The sequence below is a fragment of the Macaca mulatta genome, chromosome 3 (assembly GCF_049350105.2).
Source record: "Macaca mulatta isolate MMU2019108-1 chromosome 3, T2T-MMU8v2.0, whole genome shotgun sequence".
NCBI classification, from domain to species: Eukaryota; Metazoa; Chordata; class Mammalia; order Primates; family Cercopithecidae; genus Macaca; species Macaca mulatta.
Window position 1 is genome coordinate 117,441,797 of NC_133408.1, and position 20,284 is coordinate 117,462,080.

General features: G+C 36.6%; 1 protein-coding gene and 1 pseudogene across 18 annotated transcripts in view; one reads left to right on the top strand and one right to left on the bottom strand.

The window, feature by feature from the left end:
* The window catches only part of PHF14 (PHD finger protein 14), a 199,605-nt gene that overhangs the window by 157,076 nt on the left and 22,245 nt on the right, over nucleotides 1-20,284 (bottom strand). For all 17 annotated transcript variants that reach the window (XR_003728243.2, XR_013415440.1, XR_013415441.1 and 14 more), the window contains one exon: nucleotides 3,774-3,933. Coding sequence is in view for 13 of the 17 variants with exons in the window: in XM_077997009.1 (XP_077853135.1) it covers nucleotides 3,774-3,933 (160 nt within the window). In the remaining 4 variants the exon portion in view is untranslated. The remainder of the gene's footprint in view (nucleotides 1-3,773; nucleotides 3,934-20,284) is intronic.
* On the top strand, nucleotides 10,752-11,826 carry LOC694970 (large ribosomal subunit protein uL23 pseudogene; annotated as a pseudogene). Its single transcript, XR_013415443.1, has one exon. The product of XR_013415443.1 is annotated as a large ribosomal subunit protein uL23 pseudogene (transcript).

Sequence of the window (20,284 nt, forward strand, 5' to 3'; positions counted from 1 at the left end):
TATGCTAAAACAGGTATATGAAAAAGGACTCAAAATCCTTGATCGTCAGAGAAATGCAAATCAAAACTACCATGAAATATCATCCCACCCCAGTTAAAATAGCTTATATCCAAAAGACAGGCAATAACAAACGTTGGCAAGGATGTGAAGAAAAGGGAACCCTTGTACACTGCTGCACAAAATGTAAATTAAATGATGAAGAAAACTTCGGAGGTTCCTAAGAATTGAGCTGCCATATAATCCAGCAATCACACTGTTGGGTATACATTCAAAAGAAAGGAAATCTGTATATTAAAGAGATATCTGCACTCCTGTATTTGTCGCAGCACTGTTTACAATAGCTAAGATTTGGAAGCAACCTAAGTTTCCATTAACAGATTGAAATCAGATAAAGAAAATGTGGTACACAATACACAATGGAGTACTACTCAGCCATAAAAAAGAATGAGAGCCAGTCATTTACAACAACTTGGGTGGAACTAGAGATCATTATGTTAGGTAAAATAAGCCAGGCATAGCGAGACAAACATCACATGTTCTCACTTATTTGTGGGATCTAAAAATCAAACAGCTGAACTCATGGATACAGGAGAAGGATGGTTACTAGAGGTTGGGAAGGATAGTGCAGGGAAAGGGTAAAATGGTGGGGGGAGGTGGCAGATGGTTAATGAGCAGGAAAAGTGGAAGGAATAAGACCTACTGTTAGATAGCACAACAGGGTGACTACAGACAAGAAAAATTAAATTGCACACTTAAAAATAACTTAAAGAGTGTAACTGGATTGTTTGTAACTCAAAAGATAAGTGTTTGAGAAATGGATACCCCATTCTCCATGATGTGCTTATTTCACATTGCATGCCTGTGTCAAAACATCTCATGTACCCCATGAATATATATATCTACTGTGTACCCACAAATAGTAAAACTATAAATAAAAAATTAAAAAGGAGAGCATGCCTAAAAATTTCCCACAGTCAGGTTTATAAGTCTTACTCTCCATAAGATACAAAATAAAAATTTAATGACAAGAAAGTATTGGTTTTCTTACATTAAATCACATCATTTTCTATGTAGAACTTGTAGCTCCCATCAAGAATAGAAGGAAAAAAGTCTGATTAATCCCATGTGATAGTGAACTTCAAAACCTTTTTTATTCTTTAGACACAATATTCATTCTTTTTCCCTGTTTTCCATTTGAAGCTCATATACTAAAAGGCTTGTCGAATTTTCTTGGCTTTTCATACCTTGAATCAAACTAGTATTACATCCTTGGAAATATTATGAAGGCCTATAATTTCCAGTACAGCCTACAGGTGAGTGTAGACATTAGCGCAAGTAAAGTGTTCAAATAGTATATAAAAGGATTTTTGCCATGTTGCACCATCACAGGAGATGTCTACTTATGTAACGTCCACAGTATCCAAAAAAAATCCCTCAGTAAACCTAAATGGTAAAGAGGCCTCAGTTTTCTTAATTCAGAAACAACTTTACCTGTTGTTTTGTCTATTATGATAGCATGAAGTAACCACTACTTGACAGTGCCCTAACAGAACTTTTAAATTATTAACAAGAAAAAGAGTAAAATAAATTCTCTTCCCTAAAAGGAAGTTCTGTCTTTCCAAAACTGCCTTACTTATTCATCACAATTTATCACCAAAAATTTCAATTCTCAGGACTGGAAGAGTTATCAAAAAAAAAAAAAAAAAAATCTATGCATGAGCTAAAACTACATGATTACCTAAAATAAGTAGAGCAATAATAGTAATAAGAAAGAACTAGTAGTAGCAGTAACGGCAGTAGTAAGAGTAAGGAGACATTTTCTAACCACTTATGTTACAGAAACTGCTAATTGTTTCTCATGGATCATCTCATTTAGTCCTCTCAACACTACTAAGGAAACCGAGGCATAAAAAGGTTATTATCACTTGCCTAAAATTATACCTAGTAAGGAAAAAAAAAAAAAGACCAGAATCCAAAAATAGACAGTCCAACTTGAAAGTGCACACTTAATGCTTACCGAACTCCCTAATACTAGGCCACTGTCAGGCCAAACTTAAAGTAATGCCTATGCCTATGATATAGACCACAGATTCATGTCAATACATCAAATCATTTGTTATATACTTTATTTTTGGATAGACGATAAGGAAGGAGAGGTAACATTCTTTAGTCATTTGTCTTGAACATCAACACATGGGGTTCTCCAAGATCCAATGGTACACTCTGTGCTATCCCAGCAATCTTGTATGGCAACATTTCTCAAGGATCGGTTCACCAATTGAGGCAAAAATGATAAAAATAAGAAAAAATTTGTTTTACTTCACTAAAGTAAAATTTATTAAATTTAAAAGCCTATCCTTTATTTTAGGACATAAAGTACCCTAGTTTTTTTATGTTAAAGTATGGGAAATCATGGTGATAATTTATATAGGTTGCTTTGCTGTTATTCTTGTTTTTAATATAAAGCATGTTTAATAAAATAGTAAAATATCCTTATGTGACAAAATAAAAATTTAAGTACCCCCCCCTTATACTGGAGAGGAAGAGGCAGAGCGTGATCTCCACAAAACAGAAAAGGTTGAAAATTACTCTTAATTTTAGTTACCAATCCTAGATGGTAGTCTCCTGTGTTAAAAAAAAAAAAAAAAACCCAGGAAAGATGACACCACCATTATGATGACAAGTGCTCAAATGTGTTAACACACGAGTGTGAATGTAGTAAAAAGAACACAGGTCTTTGTGCCACTTATTGATTTATTTGCCTCTCATGCATGCTTCGATACCTACTCTGCAATAATGGACCAAAATTCTTCAGCATTTCTTCTTAGAGTGAGCATGACACTAAGCTCAATGGTAGAGGGAGCTATAAACTCAATGGCAGGAGGTCTTGTAGGAGAGAGGGGCTTTTCATCTGGGATGGGTGGAGTACATCCTCCTGTGCTCTGCCCCAGCCATATACACAGTCCCTCAGTGACCTCATAGCCCTAGCCCAACCTGAAGATCATTTTTCCATGGCCCTCTCAACATAGATAGCATACTCTTCAGGTTTCAAACCAGTGCCCCAGTTCTCCCTGCAGACTGTACCCAGCCACCTACTTGCCATGAACTGAAGACAAAATTTGGCCTAGGCTATAACCAGCATAATTCTCTCCATCCATTAGGGTTTAACTATAATTTCTCCAACAAAGCCTGAACCCCAACCTAGAGTAGGAGGTCATCATTCCAATTTTGTCATTCCTTGGATAATCTCCCTCAGCCTCAGAGCATCCTTTAGAGTTTTTTTATACCTTAGTGACTCTTTTATCATAGCTTAATAATTCTTTATACTAAACTTCTCCTTTTTAAATCACTGTATTAAGTTCTATCTACTGATATAAAGTTATACAGATCTAGGTTCAAAATTGACCATTCACCAGTTTGAATATACTTAGGTAACTTATTAGTCTTGAACTAATAAGTTATTTAAATAATCTGAGCCCTGGGTACTAAACCTATCAAATGAGAAATTTTACCATCTGCCTCATCATAGGGTCAATTATTAAGATTAAATAAGATTATGGATGTAAAGGCAGATGCAGGTACTCAATAAATGGTCTTTCCTCTCACCCTTCTCCATCTGTATCCCACTGGTCATTTACTCTATGCCAAGAACATACAAAGAAGCAATCAAATGAAAGTGTGTAACCTGGATAATCATAAACAGAAGAACAGGGAAGTCAAAGGCAGACACATTATAAAGCAAACATATGAATCAACATAATTAGGACATTAACCTTCCAGCATCCGTCTCCTTGAAAATTCCATCCTGATTAGGGCACAGTTCACAGCTAGGAGAAACACCACATTTACAGGCATCACAAAACCAAGGTTCAGTGGAGTTTTCAGAAGCTGAACTCATAATAGAGTCACTTTCTCCATCAACTCCGTAACAACCTAAAAAAAAGAAACACACTATGATTAAATAGGGTTTATTTTGTTAAAGTCACATACAATCACAAAAGAAAAAGAATAGCAAAGGGAAGAGATGAGGAAAAAGATGAAATACCAGTGATTTATAAGAAATGTATTAAAATACAGAAATAAACTCATTTTATATACTTTTTCACATAATGTAGTAACACAATGAAATAAATGACATTTTAAAAAATAGTTTTAGTCCTACTATAAAAACATTAAAGGTGGGAAAACAATAAATTTTTAATTTAAAAAATATTTAAAAATAGGCTGGGAGCAGTAGCTCATGCCTGTATTCCCAGCACTTTGGGAGGCCAAGGTGGGCAGATTACCTGAGGTCAGGACTTCTAGAAAAGCCTGGCCAACATGGTGAAACCTCATCTCTACTAAAAACACAAAAATTATCCAGGCGTGGTGGCAGGCATCTGGAATTCCAGCTACTCAAGAAGCTGAGGCAGGAGAATAGCTTGAACCCAGGAGGCAGAAGTTGCAGTGAGCCAAGATTGCGCCACTGCATTCCAGCCGGGTGCCAACAGCAAAATTCCATCTCATAAAAAATAAAAATATAAAACATAAAAATATAAGTTGTCATTAAAGAATTTAGATTAGTTAATTATTGGTTGGTAAATACTTACTGAGGTCCCTCTGTACCAGGTACTAAAATATGTATATAAAAGACCAAACTCATGCAAAACAAACATACAAACAAAAAAGTCTTTGATCTAATTTTGGAGGTGGCAGATTGTAATATAAACAGGTATAATACAATTGTAAAAGCAAAGTTACACACCTAAAACCATAGAACCAGTTTGAAAAGTTCAGAGTAATAACGTTAGACAGACTGAGTTCCACGCACAACTGAGCCAATCTCTAACTATATGATGTATTTAATCTGTTTAAAAATTTTAAATTATTCTGTCTTCTGTGAAAATTTGTCTATAACTGAAATGGATGAAAACAGTATGTCATTCTCTTTTTTCCTCTTATCACTCACAAAACTAAATATTCTGAGAGAAGTTCATCATATTACTTAGGCAGCTAATGTAATAAAAATCCTTAAAGATTCTCATGAACACTCCCAACCAACAAGATAACCTGGCAATGTTCTTTACATTTTAGAGTAGGACATGTCATACTTCAATTCAACTGCCCTCCAATAATCAAAAGCAAAGTTTCCTTATATACATCTCTGGAATTACAAGTTACAGTTGACAATGGAACAACACAGGTTTGAACTGGTCAGATGCACTTATACGTGGATTTCTTTCAACACAATACGGAGTGAAAATACACTTGTGGGATACAAAACTCACACATACAAAGCATCAACTTTTCATAAACCCAAGTTCCCCAAGTCCAACTGTGGGACTTGAATATGGGCTAATTTTGGTATCTGCAGGGGTCCTGGAACCTATCCCCTAGTTATACTGAGGGGTGACTGTATATTTAAAGTTACTATTTAGGCTTCCAAATCTGCCTAAAATTTTTATAAAGTCAAAGTATTTTCCTTGATTCTGAGTTTAAAAGAGTAGATTATTTATCAAAGCTGCAATAAGAAATTCAGGCAGGACTTCATTGACAATATCTTGGTAAATCAGGTTTTGATCATTAAAATTCCTATAACTCAATTTTGTCTATGAACTCAGTATTGATGAGGCTGTCAGTACCTGAGAAACCAACAAAATCTGCTAGTAAGCAATGTCGCATCCATAATCATAAATAACTTTCTCAGCATCAAGATGCCTAGAAGTTTGTATTACTACCACCAAAGTATAATAAACATGGAATCTGATAAATGGAAATTGAAAAGTTCTGAGACAATATTTCATTCAGACTATTAAAAACCATGCTGAACTACTTACTGATAACCAACAATAAAGTACACTTCTCTACTGATGATAGTCATGACTCCTAAATAGATTTCTTCTTCCCAAATGTAATGGACACACACTAACTTCTCATTATCAAATTTCCCTTCCTCTAAAAAGGAACACACTGCCCTTATGTAAAACATCCTTCAAAGAAACAATTTAAAGCACATATAATAATGAATACATTGCAACTTAATTCTAGTCCTGATGTATCACCTGTAGGTTTGGGCATTTCTCCAGTCTCCTAAGACACATGTGTTACATCTCAAGATAGGTCATTTCTAAAGATGAAATAGCAACCATCCCAACATCCTTTTGACCAGGTTTATTCTAAGAGGGTAGGTCTTGGGGCCAAGTTCTAAGGGGCACCCAAAGTAACCCCCAACAAACTGATGACATTAAATAAGCCACGATGAGAAACATTTAACATGATCGTCTCCTAAAAGACTTTAGCCAACGTAAGATCATGTGATTATCTGAACTGGTAAACACTAACCAGACAACCAGGAGCCTAAATTGGAGAGTCACCTCTCACAGCCATTAAAGAAATTCAACTAAAATAAATAAATAACTACAGTATATAAATGAATGAATACTGAGTTAAACAAATCAGCCATGAGAAAGAAAAAGAGCCATATAAAATTAGTAAATAATTTTAAATTACCAACATTAATTAACTAGATTTCATTATATGTCAATGGTTACATATATTTCATTAAAATACTACTTACCTAATATATATCTAAATTAAAATAGCCTAATAGTAAGCAAAAAACTAAAAAGTTGGTTTGCAACTATGACTTACACAAGCTGCTTCAAGCAACTGTTTGTTATCCTTTGCTATTCAAAGGTTTTATAACAGGGAATTTTAATAAAATCTGAAAGTCAGCCAAGCCTTGTAGTTCATGCCTGCCATCCCAACGCCTTGGGAGGCTGAGGCAGGATGATCGCTTGAGCCCAAGAGTTTGAGACCAGCCTGGGCAACATAGTGAGGCCCTGTCTCTACAAAAAACACAAAACAGAGTTTAGCCAAGCATGGTGGCACACACCATAGTCTCAGCTGCTAGACAGGCTGAGGTGGGAGAATCACTTTAGCCTGGGATGTGGAGGGTGCAGTGAACCAGCCTGGGCAACAGAGCAAAAATCTCGTCTCAAAAAAGTATATATATTTTTTCAGATTATGCATGTGTGTGTATATATATTATACATAATATATGGATTTATTTCATATATACTATGTTAATAGTTACGCTAAATATAGTTAAAATTAATAGTTATAAATTAAACTATATAATTTCATTTAATATTTTAATATACTTTAATACATAACTATATATATCATATGTACACACACAATCTGAAAGTCATATAAAATGTCAAAGAAAATATTTAAAAGGAGTTAGACTGTAACACACAAGATAAGCAAAGGAATCGAAACTCATTAATTTCTTTAATGTCATTAAATTGTGGTTGGCAATCATCATCTTCATCACCTTGTCTAGATATGTATTATTTTAAATGCACTATCATAAAATTAAAAGGAAATACAATTTTCTTCTTGGGATCAGTTTTATTTCCAACAAAAGAGCAAAATGTTATATTCAAAGAAAAATCATAAAACGAAACAATCATCATCAATCTATTTTCTCAATGTGCTATGCAATACCACATGGGAAAAAATACATATTTTCTTTACAAAATAATGTTCCTTTGAAACAAATTCAAACTAGATAAAATCTGCATTCACAGAAGTAGGCAATTACCAAGAGAATAAAGCCCTTAAGGAGCTATCCAATTTATTAACTTCATTCAGCCAAATCAAGGTAAATCACAGCAGTTTACTTTTTATAATAAAGAAAATTTTCAATTACATTTTTAAAGAATATTCCACACACATAGCAAACGTGCACATTTGCACAGAGTTTTAAATCTCCTACAAACAATCTCAGGAATGATTCTGAAATCCATTCCCAGGAAATTCTTCCTTTGTAATCTGGAAGACTAGTGTTGTGCAAGTTCAAAGAACAACCAGCAAGTGTGTACGTATTTTTTCTTCAGCTTCGCTGTCCCTGAAAAATGATCCATACTGTGTCATTATCTTTATAGAGTTCTTTACTTGCCACTTTTACTTGCCACTTATCCCATATTTCTCTGTCATACCTGTTGGGTTTACTGAGATCTAGACCAAAGTTCTAGCACTGTATATCTGCTCCAATTCATTTTAATTAGTGACTAAATACATTCTAAAATCTTTCTCTCTTCCATATAAAACATAAGTATGGGAAAAATATTTTCTTTTTCACATGGGTAAACAACATAAATAATGTATAAACACCTAAAACTCATTTCATATGTGCTCAATGTGTTTCCAATGGGTAATATAGAAGACACATTTCTATGGCCATTTAATTAGGATCAATCTTTGACTAATATATGCTATGCACACAACTCATTTTTAAGAAAAAAAATGTGTTTACAATTGTTTTGAGTTGTATAAAGGTATGGATAATTCCAATCAGTGGAAATGTTCCTCATTCAGCTTTTCACAGAGGGGCCAGTGGACTTTCAGTCTTCCACCTTCTAGCTATGTAACTTTGAACAAACCAAATCTCTGAAGCTTAGTTACTTCATCTGCAGTATGTGTTTAATAATATTTATCCTAATTATATTTCAGTATATATAAAACAGGTATATAAAAGTTGTCATTTAAAAATTTAAAACACTTTTTCTGTACTTAATATATTAGACTTTTGACTATGAAATTCATCAATAAAAAAGATTTTTAATTTTTTTTTTTTTTTTTTGAGATGGAGTCTCACTCTGTCACCCAGGGTGGAGTGAAGTGGCATGATCTTGGCTCACTGCAAGCTCCGCCTCCAGGTTCACGCCATTCTCCTGCCTCAGCCTCCCAAGCAGCTGGAACCACAGGCACCCGCCACCATGCCCGGCTAATTTTTTTTGGATTTTTAGTAGAGGCAGGGTTTCACCATGTTAGCCAGGATGGTTTCGATATCCTGACCTCATGATTCGCCCACCTTGGCCTCCCAAAGTGCTGGGATTACAGGTGTGAGCCACCGCACCCGGCCAAAAAAAGATTTTAAAATGAGTAATATTGTTTACGAGAAAGACAGTACCTACAACATGCATAATACTTGTCAGAAACATATCCTAAAGCAGTGACACCAGGGACTGGTTTCGTGAAAAACAATTTTTCCATGGATGGGACAAGGGGATTATTTTGGATGAAACTGTCCCACCTCAGATCATCAGGCATCACATTCTCATAAGAAGTATGAAACCTAGATCCCTCACATGTGCAGTTCACAATAGTGTTTGCGCTTCCATGAGAATCCAATGCTGCCACTGATCTGACAGGAGGTGGAGCTCAGGCAGTAATGCTCGCTCACCAGCCGCTTACCCCCCGCTGTGAGGCCCAGTTCCTAACAGGCCAAGGACCAGTACCACCTGGTTGGGGACCCCCGTCCTAAAGCATAAAAGAAGTAACGTACCAAATGGTTATAACTTGAACATATTCAACAATCCAGTAAACACTCCTAAGGATATCTTTTTGCATACGCTAAAAAACAAAAATGGCCTTGGGCTAGGCTAACAGTAAACTGAAAAATAGGGGGAAACATCTCTTAGTAAGCCTTATCTCATTTAATGAATAGCAACTAAACCAGAGGGCAACTGCTGGTAAGTACACTACCTAACTTCTGTCATGTACTAACATATACCTGACATTTTCCTTCAGACACACTGCAATCAGGATATCAGGATAAGTGACATCATGGTCAGAGGTACCCTAATATTAGAAGATCTTCCCACAAAGATATTTATACTGAGACGCTGCAGCCCTCAAATTTCAAAAAGAAAAGAGATTTAGATGAAGCGAGCACTCTGAAAAGTAATTACAGTAAACAATTATAAATTCAATAAGCAAAATTTGGTGTACTACCTTTTAGCAAAATCTCAACTTAAAAATCTTTATGCAATTACTTGAGAATAAGCATATTTCTCAAAAAAAAAAAAGAAGATAAAAGAAATGCAACAAAATACTATGGCTGTCTGGATATTAGGACAATTAGAAATGTTTTTCTTCTCTCTGTTCTATATTTTCCACATTTTATTTAATATTCATGTATTATGATAGGCGAACAGTTTTCTCTAAATAGAGTATTCATGAAGTTCATATTTAACCATGAGATGTTTTTTAAAAATTGCATGGCTAAATTACAATATGGAAGTCTGTCACTGTAAGCACGTGAATTTAGGAACAGAAGACTCTAGCAACACTAGCTGCTTATTACACTTTTTAAAATGTCCCTTTCTTTAGATTGAGTTTTAGATAAAAATTCATTTTGAAACCTAAAAGCTAGTCCCAAAAGAGTTAAGGGGAAAAAAAAATCTATAGGTGTTAACCGTACAGAAAATTGTAAACAACAAAAAAAATCACAAAGTTAAAGGATACAGAACAGTATGGAAAACATAAAAAATATTTGCAAGGATGGAAAATATTTGCAACACATAACAGACAACGAACATTAAAAAAATAATTCCAGTAAGTCAATGAGAAAAGAGACAAAGAGAATCTAACGACTAAGCTTGTCTTTTTTTTTTTTTTTTTGAGACGGAGTTTCGCTCTTGTTACCCAAGCTGGAGTGCATTGGCGCGATTTCGGCTCACTGCAACCTCCGCCTCCTGGGTTCAAGCGATTCTCCTGCCTCCGCCTCCCGAGTAGCTGGGATTACAGGCGCCCACCACCACGCCTGGCAAATTTTTTGTATTTTTAGTAGAGAAGGGAGTTTCACCACGTTAGCCAGGCTGGTCTCAAACTCCTGACCTCAGGTGATCCACATGCCTTGGCTTCCCAATCTGCTGGGATTACAGGCGTGAGTCACCGCGCGAGGCCAAGACATGACTATGCTTTTCACAAGATGGCACTGAAAGTGAAGGAAGCTCCTGCCCCTCCTAATGCTGAAGCCAAACCGAAGGCTTTTAAGGCCAAGAAGGCAGTGTTGAAAGGTGTCCACAGCCACCAAAAAAAGAAGATCCGCACGTCACCCACCTTCCAGCAGCCCAAGACACTGAGACTCCGGAGGCAGCGCAGATATCCTAGGAAGAGTGCCCCCTGGAGAAACAAGCTTGACTATTACACTATCAAGTTTCTGCTGACCACTGAGTCGGCCATGAAGAAGATAGAGGACAACAACACACTTGTGTTCATTGTGGATATTAAAGCAAACAAGCACCAGATCAAACAGGCTGTGAAGAAGCTCTATGACATTGATGTGGTCAAGGTCAACACCCTAATTCGGCCTGATGGAGAGAAGACATATGTTCGACTGGCTCCTGATTACAATGTTTTGAATGTTGCCAACAAAATTGGGATCATCTAAACCCGGTCCAGCTGGCTAATTCTAAATATATGTATATGTTTTCACCAGAAAAAAAGAAGAAAAGAAATGACTAAGAAAATGACAGGCAAGTAAGAGAAAACAAAATGTGGCAAATGGCCACAAGATACCAAACTTAATAAGGTGAATGCACATTATAATAAAGAGATTATATCCAAAAGAATAAAATAAAATTTACAAATATGCAATGTTATCAAGCAGTTTGTGCATTGCTGGTAATTACTACAGTCTTTTTGGTAGTCAATCTGGAAATGGTTTTTAAAAGTTTAAATACACTTATCTTTTGACTCAGAAATTTTACTTCCCTGTAATCCCAGCACTTTGGGAGGCCGAGGTGGGCAGATCACAAGGTCAGTAGATCCAGACCATCCTGGCCAACATGGTGAAATCCCGTCTCTACTCAAAACTCTACTCAAAACACAAAAATTAGCCGGGCGTAGTGGCACACGACTGTAGTCCCAGCTACTCAGGAGGCTGAGGCGGGAGAATCGCTTGAACCCAGGAGGCAAAGGTTGCAGTGAGCCGAGATCGCGCCTTTGCACTCCAGGCCGGCGACAGAACGAGACTTCGTCTCAAAAAAATAAAAGAAATTTTACTTCTAGGTATCTATCCCACAGAAATTATTACATATATATACATGGCACATGTTTGTCAGCACTATACATAAGTGAAAAACTTGAAACAAAAAAATAAGTACATTATGGTTGAGCCATTCTATGTATCATTAAAAAGAATGAAATATCCCATATACACTGACATGAGAAGAATTACAGAATTAACAGATGAGTGAAACAAAGCAAGTTGCGGAAAAATATCTTTGCGATTTATCCAATTTATTTAGAGGTGGAGAGAGAAAAGTGGTGGACAGAACAGAGAAAGAGTGAGAAAGAGAGAGAGAAGTGTTTGTGTATATATAAGAGCCTGCTTAAAGGACTCTCACTGCTCAAATTTGGACAATGTAACAAGTATCAGAAACAGCAATCAGTTAACAAATTATAACATATGAGCTCATGGTAATATTGAAAAGGAAAAAAAGTGAAGAGAATTTCTTTACACAGTAAATGCTTCCTAACAAATGTAGGAGGAATTAGAATTAGAATTAGCAAATTTCCATCTTGCAGCCCACATATGTAATCAGTGACTTTGACAAGGATGCTAAAACTATTAAGCGGAAAGGTGCTAGAGAATGGCATATTAACAAAGTCTCAAAGTTATTACCCCACAGATTTCTCATTAATTACAAATAGAAAAAAAAAAACCTTTAAAATTAAGAGGTCTGTGGTTGACACCACCTGAACTATCACCAATAATGCAATAAATTGACATTAGACTTTTTTTTTTTTTTTTTTTTTGAGACAGAATCTCACTCTGTTGCCCAGGTTGGAGTGCAGTGACACCATCTTGGCTTACTGTAACCTCCACCTCCCAGGTTCAAGCTATTCTCATGCCTCAGCCTCCCAACTAGCTGGGATTACAGGCTAATTTTTGTATTTTTAGTAGAGACGGGGTTTTGCCATGTTGGCCAGGCTGGTCTCAAACTCCTGACTTCAAGTGACCCACCCACGTTGGCCTCCCAAAGTGCTGGGATTACACGCGTGAGCCACCACACCCAGCCACATTATACATCTTACAAAAAATACTCTTACCAAAAAAAAAAAAAGTTTAAACTGAATCTAATCACAAGAAAACAATGATATATCCAGACTGAGAGATATTCAATATGACATTATAAAAACTAAGATTCTTCAATATGTCAACATCATGAACACCATCAAAAGGGAGAAAAACTGTTCTAGATTAATGGAGACTACAGAGATATAACACAAGTACAACTCATGGTACCTGAATGGATCCTGTGGGGTGTGGAGAAACCATAGTGATAATAGAGGTATAGAGATTGTAAGAAAAGTGTGCATGTTATTGGCTATTAAATTAAAAATATATATTTGTGTATATGCACGAGCAAGCAAAAAAAAAAAAAAAAGCCTGGAAGAACAAACACAAAAACTAAAGTTTTAAGCATATTTACCTCTAGGTGGTATAATTATGAGAGATGTTTTCTTTTTCTTTCTTTTTTTTTTTTTTTTTTTTGAGACAAAGTCTTCCTCTGTAGCCCACACTGGAATGCAGTGGTGCAATCTTGGTTCACTGAAGCCTCGAACTCCCTGGCTCAAGTGATCCTCTGCCTCAGCCCCTCAAGTAGTTGGGATTACAGGCGCGAGCCACCACACCTGGCTAATTTTTGTATTTTTTGTAGAGACCGGGTTTCACCACATTGCCCCAGCTGGTCTCAAACACCTAAGCTCAAGTGATCCACCCACCTCAGTCTCCCAGATTGCTGGGATTACAAGTGTGAGTCACCACGCCCAACTGGGAGATGTTTTCTTAGCTTATTTCTACTGATGTTTTCTACAATGGACATATATCTACATAATAAAATAAAGTTTAAAAACCCCTGGTACACAAGGTACCAGGGACAGATGGGGTAGATTCACACCAAATTGTTAACAGTGATTCCCTATGCAAAAAGAAGTAGAGTTGAGACAGAAAGCATAACTATTTTACATATCTGCTCACATGTTACTTATAATTAAGAAAAAATATTTTAATGAATTAAGATTTTTCAAGGTAATAAACTTATACTGTGTATGGGATTCATGCTAAATGTAAATTTTAGCTGTTCTTCTCACAAAAACAAAAAAATGAGTAAGTTCTGCAGAAGGATGGACTTGGTAAACTTTTTAAAAATTGGGTAATTATGTGAGATGATGGATATGTTCATTTCCTTCACTACAGTAACCTTTTTACTATCTATATGAATCCCATAACACCACATTCTATACCTTAAATATACACAATAAAATCTTTAAAAATAAAATTACAAATAAGATTTTTCAAATATCCAAATAACAGGAAGACAAATGGTAAACACTGGCTTAACGTCTATATATTTAGGTTATATTTGTGGAACAAGAGGAATCTGGGTAAAAAGAAAAGCATATATGAAAGCCCCCAAACACTGGAGAAAAAGGCAAGTGGTATGGGATTCCACAGAGTCTTGCTATTAGTGTGAACTTTATTTTTAAGGGACTGATTTTAAGCAGAAAATAATATGAACAGACATGCACCAGCACTTTGGGAGGCCAAGTGGGGCAGACCATGAGGTCAGGAGATCAAGACCATCCTGGCCAACATGGTGAAACCCCATCCCTACTAAAAATACAAAAATTAGCTGGGTGTGGTGGTGCATGCCTGTAATCCCAGCTACTCGGGAGGCTGAGGCAGGAGAATTGCTTGAACCCGGGAGGCGGAGATTACAATGAGCCGAGATCATGCCACTGCACTCCAGCCTGGCGACACAGCAAGACTCCGTCTCAAAAAAAAAAAAAAAGAAAGAAAACTCAACCTGAAAACAGTAGAAGAGCTGGAGCAAGAGGAGGCACATCTGTTTAGCAGATACCACCCAAGCTTCCATCTGCACTGACCCTCAACCTTCTATTGGCGCTCACGTCGTTACTTTTTGTCATCAGCATTTCATTTTTGCCTCTTCTTTCCTGTGCTTGCCCTAACCATTATTAAGAGGAATAAAAAATCTTAATTTTTGGCCGGGCACAGTGGCTCACACCTGTAATCCCAGCACTTTGGGAGGCAGAGGCAGGTGGATCACCAGAGGCAGAGGAGTTCGAGACCAGCCTGACCAACATGGAGAAACCCCGTCTCTAATTAAAATACAAAAAATTAGCCAGGCATGGTGGTGCATGCCTGTAGTCCTAGCTACTCTGGGAGGCTGAGGCAGGAGAATTGCTTGAACCTAGGAGGTGGAGGTTGCAGTGAGCTGAGATCGCTCCATTGCACTCCAGCCTGGGCAACAAGAGCAAAACTCCGTTTCAAAATAAATAAATAAATAAAATAAAAAGTCTTAATTTTTAGAAAGCTCATTGTCAACCTTATACTTGCCTTATACCAGGAACCATGCTTCATTCTACATTGCTCTGGCTCCTCCCATCATCTATACCTGTGGCTGTCTAAGCTCCAGCATGACATCATCCACATTGTAGAGTTCCTTTTATCGCCCCATTCTTACTTTCTTCTAAACCAACGTCTCTCAAAGGATGATCCTCCCCATCTCCTACATGAGGAATCTTGAAGCACCTTTCAAAATTATACACACATTAGGGGAGGCTGAGGCAGGAGAATCACTTGAACTCAGGAGGTGGGGGTTGCAGTGAGCCCAAATTGCACCACTGCACTCCAGCCTGGGCAACAGAGTGAGACTCTGTCTCAAAACAGACAAACAAGTTAAAACACACACACACACACACACACACACACACACACACACACACACACACAGAAATAAGGAGTAATTTCCTCAACTAGAGCATAAAGAAACTCTACAAAAAAACCTATAGCTAACATCATACTTAACGATGAGAAACTAGAAGCTTGCCCACAAAGATGAGGTATGAGGCAAGGAAGTTCTCTGTCACTACTGTTTTTTAGACAAGAAAGGGAAATAAAAACATACACACTGGAAAGAAAGAAAGAAAATCATCTTTGCTTTCAAATGACATGACTGTCTAAGTAGAAAATCTGGAAGAGTAGCCAAAAATTTCCTGGAACTAAAAAGCAATTATAGCAAGACTGCAGTATACAAAGTTAATATACAAAAGCCAACTGCTTTCTTATGGAAGCAATGAACAAGTAGAATTGAAATTAAAAACAAAATTCCACTTACATTAGCACCCCCCAAAAAATACTTAGATATAAATCTAACAAAATATTGCCAAGATCTCTATGAAGAAAACTACAAAACTCTGATGAAAAAAATCAAATAACTAAATAAATAAATGTTTATTATGTTCATGAATAAAAAAGCTCAATATTGTCAAGATGTCATTTCTTCCCAACTTGATCTATAGATTCTATACAATCCCAGTCAAAATTCCAGCATGTAATTTTGTAGATATTGCAAATTGACTCTAAAGTTTACATGGAGAAGCAAAAACCCAGAAGAGCTAACATAATATTGAAGGGAAAAAAACAAGTCAAAGGGGTAACACTACTCAATTTCAAGACTTACTATGAAGCTGCAGTAATCTAGACAGTGTGGTATTAATCAAAGAACAGACAAATAGGTCAGTCGACGAACAAACTGAGCCCAGAAAAAGACCCAAATAAATACAGTCAACTGATCTTTGACAAAGGAGCAAAGGCAATACAACGGAGCACAGACAGCTTTTTTAACAAATGGTGATAGAACAACTGAACACACACGTGCAAAATAATTAATTCGGAGACAGGCCTTATACTCATAACAAATATTAATTCAGACCCCAAATGTGAAAGGCAAAATTGTAAAAATTTTAAAATTTTTAATTAAGAAAATTTACAATTAAAAAATTATAAAACTAGAAAATAACATGGGAGAAAATCTAGATAACCTTAAGCATAGCAACGACTTTTTAGATACAAGACCAAAAGCATAATAAAGAAAAGAAATAATTTATAAGTTGGACTCCATTAAAATGTAAAACTTCTGCTCTGTGAGAGATACTGTCAAGAGAATAAAAAGATAAGCTACAGACTGGGAGAAAATATTTGCAAAACACCTATCTGATAAAGAACTATTATCCAAAATGTACAAGGAAGTCTTAAAACTTAACAATAAGAAAACAACCCAATTTTTTAAAATGGGCAAAAGATCTGAATAGACACCTCATCCAAGAAGATATACAAAAGGCAAATAAGGGTCGATGTGGTGGCTCACGCCTGTAATCCCAACACTTTGGGAGGCCAAGGCAGGTGGCTCACTTGAGGTCAGGAGTTTGAGACCAGCCTGGCCAACATGGCGAAACCCCGTCTCTACTAAAACTAAAAAATTAGCCGGGTGTGGTGGTGTGCGCCTGTAATCCCAACTATACAGGAAGCTGAGGCATGAGAATCACAGGAACCTGGAAGACACAGGTTGCAGTGAGCCAAGATTACCCCACTGCACTCCAGCCGGAACAACAGAGCAAGATTCCATCCAAAAAAAACAAAAAAGGCAAATAAGCATATGAAAAGATACTCCACATCATACAACAGAAACTCCAATCATACAACATACAAAATCAATCATACAACAGAAACTCCAAAATTTAAAAGGGAAATGGGAAATTATTTAAACTAGAGGATGAAAGTAGTAGCATAAATTTTTTAAGTCAAAATTTATTTTTTACCTTTTTGCATCTTTACTTGGAATATATATAAAGTTCACAGAATTCAAACTACTACCAACAAATTAATTATATAACATAAAGATTTACCTAAAGAGGTGAAAGACTATTCAGCTTCCCTATTTATGCATCAATTTCCCTCTCCTTCTCTAACTTTCTTCCTTCTCTGTAATAAAAATAGGTCTCCGATTCTCATTAACTAGTTTTGGGAATTAAATGAGTTATCATTAGCAAAGTCTCAAAAATATTTATAACTTGGACTGCCATCAAAGCCAGTTAAATCAATTACACAAGAAGAGTTGTTACATGACTTTATATAGATACAACATCCTGTTGACTTAATTGGCATTACCACTCAGCTTGATCATCTCATTTGTCTGTCTTGATTCAGACTTTTTAAATGTTTCTGAAAATCAAAGCTACTTTGGAAAGAAGGTAGATTTTCCAGTACTGAGGCTATTCATCTGAAGCAGGAGTCCTATTATGAAGTTTTAATAGCTGTAAGCATGTCAGTGGAACTAATATTGTGCCCTTACAGAAATCTATGTTTATCTGAAGAATGAATCTACTGGGTAAGAACTCTTCCTAAGTTAAGAGTCCAAGGAGCAAAACATGACTCAAAAACAGACCACAGAGCGAGGTTCATTTTGAAATTTACATGGAAGTAGTCCCCAGTGGGCTCAAGCTTGTGTCCTAAAGTAAAAGCTATAGTAAAAGAGTTGCTTAACTATTATAGATGTGAGACATTGAGACCACAAGGCATCAGCAGCCCAAGTATCAGCAACAAGAGACAGTACCCTCAAAGCAGATGAGGAACTATATATTCAAATACCTCCAGGGACTAGGCAACTAACAAAAATGAGTAAGTGGTTTGAGAGACCACTGTGGTGAACTGGAGACCACAGGCCTTACTAGCAGGGAGCAGCCTTATTCAGCTCCAGCAGATTGTGCTAGAAGAAACTGAAAACTACTGCAAGGGCAGGCATATGCCCTTAGTGCCTTTAGTTGCAGCTACTTGGGAAGCTGAAACAAGAAGACTGTTTGAGCCCAGGAGTTTGAGGCAAGCCTGGGACACTCCATCACTTAAAACAACAACAGCGACAACAGCAGTAAAAAACTCTAGTACCACCAGAACTTTGCAAAAGCAGCTTGAAATCCTAAATGTGTAAGATTTCCCAATGTTTAAATGTTAGCAACCAATTCAATTACTTAAAACTACTGTGCTAGCCTAAAAAATACATCCAAGGTCGATGACCACAATCTAAGAAGTAGACCTAAGAATGACTTAAGAAGTAGAGATGGTACTCACCATTATAATGAAGCAGAGAAAAAGAGAGATAGTGCCCTCAGCATCATAAGAGAATCACCAAAACTAACAGAACTCATCATAACTGCATCACACATCAGCAATGACATTCATGGATATAAGCAGCAGTAACATGTTTGTGATCATCAGTGATCAATGTAACAAACACTGCCAAAGTACCTGCCACTCCTGAGTTAACATATTATTTACCTACTCCCAGGAATCTGAACCACACCTGGAGAAGAAAAATACAAATATATACAACCATGTTTACTTTTCTCAGTAACAGTATTCATTACCACTAATATCACATTCATATGAATGAATATATTTATATTAATGAGCCCTTTTTATTCATTACCACTAATATCAAGTGGTCTTATTGCTGTCTATGTGTGTGTGTATATATATGTGTGTGTGTGTGTGTATACATATATATTTTAGGTATATATTTCCTTATTCAGTTTATTCTCCCAAATAAATTTTATACAACTCTGCCTCCCCAAATCTCTAACTCCCCACTGTCCCCACTCTCTGCTAATGGCTTTGCTTCCTATTTCACTGAGAAAACAAGAAACATTTTAAAAATAACTTACACATGCTCCAACTACCACATCTAGCAACCTGCCTACATTTGGACCCATATATCCTTTTTTCCCTAATTACTATGGTTACTCTTATCCACTCAATCTCTCTACTTGGTACTGGATCTCATCCCCTCTAATCTTGCACTCAAAACCTTTGTTCCAGCAATTGTTCCCCCTTCTTTCCTTACTATTTTCCTTATATCACCAATCTCCCATTCCACTGGGTCACCTCCATCAGCACACAACATGCTACATAATCTCTGCACATGTGGTAGGCAGCCTCTAAGATAGCCCTTAATAATCAGTGCCTCCTGGTATTTATACTCTTAGAATGCCCCCAACTACATCTGACTAGGGTTGGCTTGTGTGAACAGCAGAATATGGGAGAAATGGTTGTATGTACTACCAATATTAGATTATAAAATATACTAGTACTCTTATACAACTGCTTCCATCTCTTTGTCTCTTTGATCACTTACTCTGAAGCCAGCTGCCCTTCATGAAGACATTCATGCAGTTTATGAGGGAGGTCCATGCAGTAGGAAACTGAGGTCTCTGGCCAACAGCCATCAAAGAACTAAAGCCTACCAACAACTATTTGACTTAGCTTAGAAGCAAATCCTCCAGGTCCAGCCAAACCTTAAAATGACTACAGCCTAGGCTATGGCTTTGACCTGCAACTTCATGAGAGACTCTAAGTCAGAACAACCCAACCAACTGCTCCCAGATTTCTTAACCTTTAGAAATAATGTGAAATAATAAATGTTTGTTGTTTTAAGCTGCTATGTTTTGGGATAATTTGTTCCACAGCAGCAGATAATTAACACAGCATCTAAAATAAGAAGGAAAAAATCCTCCCTCAATTTCACATCCCTTTTCCCATCTCCTAGCTTCTCTTTATATAAAAACTCATCATAGGAATTGCACGTGG